This window comes from Lycium barbarum, chromosome 2 (assembly GCF_019175385.1).
Source record: "Lycium barbarum isolate Lr01 chromosome 2, ASM1917538v2, whole genome shotgun sequence".
Taxonomy (NCBI): Eukaryota; Viridiplantae; Streptophyta; class Magnoliopsida; order Solanales; family Solanaceae; genus Lycium; species Lycium barbarum.
This window is the reverse complement of record NC_083338.1, coordinates 94,829,649-94,835,648: the sequence shown is the minus strand read 5'-3', so window position 1 is coordinate 94,835,648 and position 6,000 is coordinate 94,829,649. Positions and strand designations below refer to the sequence as shown.

General features: G+C 37.7%; 1 protein-coding gene and 1 long non-coding RNA gene across 7 annotated transcripts in view; one reads left to right on the top strand and one right to left on the bottom strand.

Moving 5' to 3' along the window:
• Positions 1–1,674: 1,674 nt before the first annotated feature.
• LOC132626638 (uncharacterized) overlaps positions 1,675–6,000 on the top strand; it is a 61,809-nt gene continuing 57,483 nt past the window's right edge. For 3 of the 6 annotated variants that reach the window (XM_060341571.1, XM_060341570.1, XM_060341572.1), the window contains exon 1: positions 1,684–2,016. In XM_060341571.1, the coding sequence (XP_060197554.1) occupies positions 1,972–2,016 (45 nt within the window). In that variant the 5' untranslated portion in view covers positions 1,684–1,971. Of the gene's footprint in view, positions 2,017–6,000 lie in introns of all 6 variants that reach the window. The other 3 variants (XM_060341574.1, XM_060341573.1, XM_060341569.1) reach the window with 3 other exon arrangements.
• Positions 2,541–5,382, bottom strand: LOC132626639 (uncharacterized). The gene is made up of 3 exons (XR_009577527.1): positions 4,931–5,382; positions 4,110–4,160; positions 2,541–3,132 (listed from the first exon to the last, which is right to left on the bottom strand). It is a non-coding gene; the product is annotated as an uncharacterized LOC132626639 (long non-coding RNA).

Genomic DNA, 6,000 nt, shown 5'->3' with positions numbered 1-6,000 from the left:
ACTTGCAATTGGAAATGGTCCAAGACTTAAAAGAATGATTTATGTGGTTGAACCCTAGGGACTGCTAGATAAAGAAAGGAAAGTTTTTTTTTGTTTTTTTTTTTTTTTTTTTAAGGAAGAAAAGATGAGCAGACATGGCACATATGGAAAAGAAAGAGAGAGATTGGGGGAAGGGGGCGGGGGTAGAAAGGAGGGGGGTTAGAAGAAGGAGAAAGGGCCTGGGCCCATCTCTATTTTCGTTTATTATTTTTATTGGCCGATGCAAATATTAAATGGGGCCCACCCTTTTTAAAAATATTTATGAGCTTTTATATATTTTTTTGCCACGTCAGCATGGGAGGTGGTATTAATTTCACTTCATACTAGATTAGGAGGGTATGTAATTACAAGTTAAGTTTAGTTGTTAAAGTGAGTTGTGCGACCAAGTTTAGGGAGAAATGATGTATTTTCTCTTTTTAAAAATCAAGATAAAATTAGATATCTTTTTCACATTTTACCCTTTGTATTAATTACAACATTTAAATTTAAAAGGGAGTACATCATTGATGGAGTTGGCAACTTAGCATAGAGATATAGTAGTAAATATTTACTGAGCAAAGATAATATGGTGAAATATTTTAAGAAAGTAAAATAGTCAAAATGTTATCCGTATTAATATTTTTTCATTTTTTTGCACGGATTCCCTTCTTTTGGGGTGGTCTTTAAATTTTGCCCCTCATATTTGTGTTCTTTAAGTTTTGCCCTTCGCTTGGATACCTGAGGTTCTGGGTTCGAACCCCCGCTCAGGCATAAAATAAAATAAAATTTCGCAAGGCAGGGCTAGGGGGAGTGTATGCCGGATCCGGCATACAATCCTTAAGGAAAAACTAAAGTTATGCCGGAGGGGGTAGACTTTGCCTTGAGACATATATATATATATATATATATATATATATATATTTTTTTTTTTTTACTTTTCAAGGCAAACTTTTAATTATGCCTTAACGAAAAGTTCCGCCTTATGGGACATACTTTTAGTTATGCCTTAACTAAAAGTGTGCACCATAAAATATAACTAAAAGTATGCCCCATAAGGCGGAACTTTTTCTTAAGGCATAACTAAAAGTTTGCCTTAAGGAAAAGTTCTGCCTTATGAAGCATACTTTTGGTTATGCCTTAATTAAAAGTCTGTCCCATAAGACATAGTTCCTTAAGGAAAAGTTTTGCCCCATAGGGCATAACTAAACTATACCTTGAGGAAAAGTTATGCCCCCTCCGGCATAACTTTAGTTTTTCCTTAATGACTTTATGCCGGATCCGGCATACACTCCCTGCAGCCCTGCCTTGCGAAATTATTTTTTTATTTTATGCCTGAGCAGGGGTTCGAACCCAGAACCTCAGGTATCCAAGCTAAGGACAAAACTTAAAGACCACAAATATGAGGGGCAAAATTTAAAAACTGCAAATATGAGGGGCAAAATTTAAAAATCACCCCAAAAGAAGGGCAATGCCATATTTTTTTAAGGAGCGTGTAAATGAAAACCAGGATAACCAACCCGATTTGCAGGTATCGGGGCGATTTTTTGTCCGACCCGAATCCAGATAGTAGAAAGAAAGCGCGTAAATTTTCCCTCCTTAAAGCGAAAGAATTCCCCTGTTAGTGGTAGTATCCGCTATTTTCAAGGGAAACCAAGGGCATGTCTGTCATAGAAAAAAACAACCGAATGCACTTGTCTACTGTATTTTCCCAACACGAGAGGGAGAGAATAGAAGAGATAATAATATAATATAATAATAATAAAAAAAGATCAACAACAGGAAAAAGGAGTTTCCAAGATGCACTCGTATCATATCGGTGATGATTAGGTTAGGTTTTAACTGATCCAAATTCATCACTGAATTAGCTTCTCCAAAGTTTTTTTTTTTTTTTTAACTGAAAACCCTAATTGAAGAAGAAGTAAAAGTGAAATTGGGGGGTTTGTGGAAGCTTGAATGGGTGCTCAAGAGAAGTCTTGTACCACCAACAACTCCATGCAGGTTACTTCACTCTACTCTCCTACTTATACTCTTTTTTCTTTTTAATTTAGCGTTTTTGCTTTACACCTTTCACTGAGCTCTAAATTGCACGAATTGTCCTTCAAATGGGCTGGTCTTTAATTTTTGGTCATGAATTTTTGCCACTTAGCAATCGAACTTATGCCTAATGGGACATAACTTGTGGGATATTGTGATGGGAAGTATAAACTTATGCCCCATAAAAAAGTTACTTGTTACGAGGGGCAAAAATTAAAGACCAGCACAAAATAGGGGCATTAGTGCCTGGTTAATTTTGTTTGGTGAAAATTGTTTCTTTGGGTTGATCTGAAGCATGAGCTTAGCTTATGAGCTTGCATAGCTGGTGCATAGTTTTGTTTATTGTCAATATGAAGAATCCTCGAAGTAATAGTCGACTTTAATGAGTTTTGTATCGCGGGGTAGAAATGATTTTTTTGGTTTGTTAGCGATGGTAGCTAATGTTATAAAAGATAATTTCCAGTGGAACTGTTTCTTTGAGAATTTGATATTGGTGTCCTTTATAGAAGGTTTTTGCAGGAAAGTGAAATACTGTATCATTTATGCTTATTTCGAAAGTCTACTTTTGTCACGACCCAGCCCCGTGGGCCGCGACTGGCGCCCTACTTGGGCACCCGGACAGACAACATACCAAATCGTCATACTATAGATTATCTCAGATCTCGTATTAATCATTGAAACAGATTTAAAATCAAATATTGTCTTAAGCGGTCACACTTGCAAAGATATCATATCCAAAGTCAAAAGGAGCGGCGGAATACACATCGCCGATCATATATACACTGATGCAACATAGGGGCCAGTTTGGCCACCAAAACAGACGGACCGCATTAAGACGCAAATCGTAAACAAAACAGACACATATAGGACCCTCGACCCACATATATGACTACAGGCCTCTACAACTCCAGAACGAAAACATATAATGGGACAGGGCCCCGCTGTACCCAAATAGTCAGATATACAGAAGTATATGTGCAGCAAAAGACATATATACCAATATGTGGACTCCGGATGAAAGGGAGCGCTCCGAAATAGCAGAAAGTGGAGCCTACAGTGGTGGATCACCGGTGTCTGTACCTGCGGGCATGAAACGCAGCCCCCGAAGAAAGGGGGTCAGTACGAACGATGTTTACATAGAGTACAGAAACGTAAATCATAACTGAAACAAACGGGATACAAAAGGGGAATACTGAACAGAATATCAAAATCTACACTGAAAACATATATACATAATGCAATTAAAATCATGCAAAAGCTCAGGAACGTGGTCACCACTCCGACGCTGGTGCCACACACAGCATAACACCAGAAGGTTCAAATCTTCGTACATCCCCGAATACACATATCATCATAACATATCACCAGTCATATCACAGCATAACTCCAAACGGAACCCGGCCCTATGGCGAGGTCTCGGGAACCGTAACACAGCATACGGCCGAATTTATCATAGCGCGCACGAACCATAGCCGGCTCGGGAACCGGTGAACGAAGTCATAATAAGGGCACGAGCGGAGTCGTGAGCAGACAATGCAATTTATATATTAAAACACCTTTTGAAACTTAATAAAATCATATGTTAATTCAACGGTCAATACGGGGCTCATTTCACAATAGTATTTCCAAAATGATATTTATAGCTCAAAATATAATTTAGAATATCATGGAAATCAACACATTATTTTATGATGGCCAAATTCATAAACAAAGATTCTTGTTGACGTTATACAAAAATGAGCCTAATAGAGTAAACAAAGGAGTCTCGGGGTTAGCGGGCCCACCTCGGGTCAAGTCGAGGTGGCGGACATGAATTACGGCATTCGGGGCCTATGGGATCATACATGGAAGTTTCGAAGCGGTTCGATTACATTTGCATAAATTTCGGACCTTTGATTACTTTTCAACAAAATATGAGTTTTATAGTTCAATTCAATTGAATGAATAGTACTCGATTTCAAATTCGGATTTCCATGAACAGAATTGCCCTCGGGGCTCCAATATCGACCTAGTATACCTAAGACATGCCAAAAGAAGGAATGGGTAGCCTTACATACCTTATAAGCGTCTTACGCTCGTCAAAACTCAAATCCCGTTTCGCTCAGAATCTACAAATGGTCAAAGTTACCAATTAGGAATTTCAAGACTTCAAGAATTCATTTAACTATGTATTTGTCTACCGAAATTTCGGCAGCACTTCCCCTATACATATAACATTCCCGAGGCTTATCTCGGCTTAATATATCATCAACAACAACCCACAATACCAATGACATCACGAATCACAACAAAATAGGTCTAACGTCAATATTCTTCTTTTCTACATAAAGCGACGACTTTCATTCGAACTTCACAACATCAAACTAACATCAATATTATCGTATTCATTTTCTCATTCAAGGTTATTCAAACGTATTCCAATAATATTCCAAGCAATATACATGAATTCAAGTAATCCGCCACTTTCCATATTCTATCCGAAACGTCAACAACTACGACGAACCTACTAACTCACGTTGTTTCCTCCCGAGTTCATTAACAACAACATTAATTTCCACTTTAGACCTTTACTTGCATGATTACATAATAACTATCTTAAAACGCATAATTTCCCATAACAATACACATGCAAATTCGACACCAACTTACGGCGTTAAACCTTTATTTACGTCGTAAATGTCACAACGACGCCACTAACAAGCTAAATAAATTTAATTTACGTCTCCCCTTCACCTCCACTAGGCCCACGGCCTTACACCATCACACACACACACCCACGGCTGCACACACATGCATCACTACCACATAATTCTCGTCTTATTCCAATCATTATAACATTCATACATGTTCCATAACACAAAGAAGGAGAAATTCTTACCTTTCTCTTGAAATTCCGACTTGCCGCAAACGTCGCTCTCTTGCCAAACCAATTGTATCACGTCGGAGAGCGTCTTGCATACTCTATGAATACAAGAAGAATAAGATTTTTAGGATTGGAATCAAAGCTAGGAATTTTTTTTTTCTTTCCTTTCTTGTTGCTCGGCCGAGAGCTCCTTTTGGGGGTTCTTCAATTTTTTTTTTGTTTTAATAGTTCTTCTTGAACATTCTAATGGATTAGCATGACTATATAATATTGCCCCCTTAATAATTGTCACATGGTAATTAAATACTTGGGCTTGGGCCAAGCCTTAATGGCCGGCCACCCCTATGGTTTTGGGCCTAATTTCTCTTAAATTTTTGTTGAGCCCAATTCGTTAAAACTCTCGTTTTGTAATTTCCGAAACTAATTTTCGGAAATTCCAAATTTGCCCTTGGCCTTCCCCGATGTCTTCGCACCAATACTTCCACAAACAACATAGGCATATTAACAAAAATCAAAATATTGCCTTATAATATACAAGTTCTAATTATTTTCAAGATTTCCAATTATGCGAAAACACAGGACATAACAACTTTTGACTTCTTATTAGATGCAGTTCACATAAGATAACTTGTGACTTGTAAATTAGGAACAAATCACACACTTTTGGCGATTACATGAAACAATTTAATGGTCCCAGCATAAATGAAAAGGGAAAAAGAATAACATCGTAATGAGATTGTAATCTAAAAGCAAAAAGAAAGAGAGAATTCTAAAAGCAACAATTTACCTGGTTGGTGTTGAAAGCATCAGTGTTAACTCGTGAGAATCTAAGAAAAGGGGGAATTCATATGAGTTCAAGATGTTACTTATGTGGTCAAAATGCAGAGACAATTAGCCATCTATTTGTAAATTGCATGTTGACCAGTCAGTTACGAGATTTGTTGATAAGGTTTAGAGATATAAGATGGACAATGCCAGGAAGAACCTCAGAAGTTCTGACAAGCTGGAATTCAGAGGGGGATAGCAGCACAAACGAAGACAGATGGAAATTGTCCGGTGCAACAATTTGGAAGGAAAGCAATTCT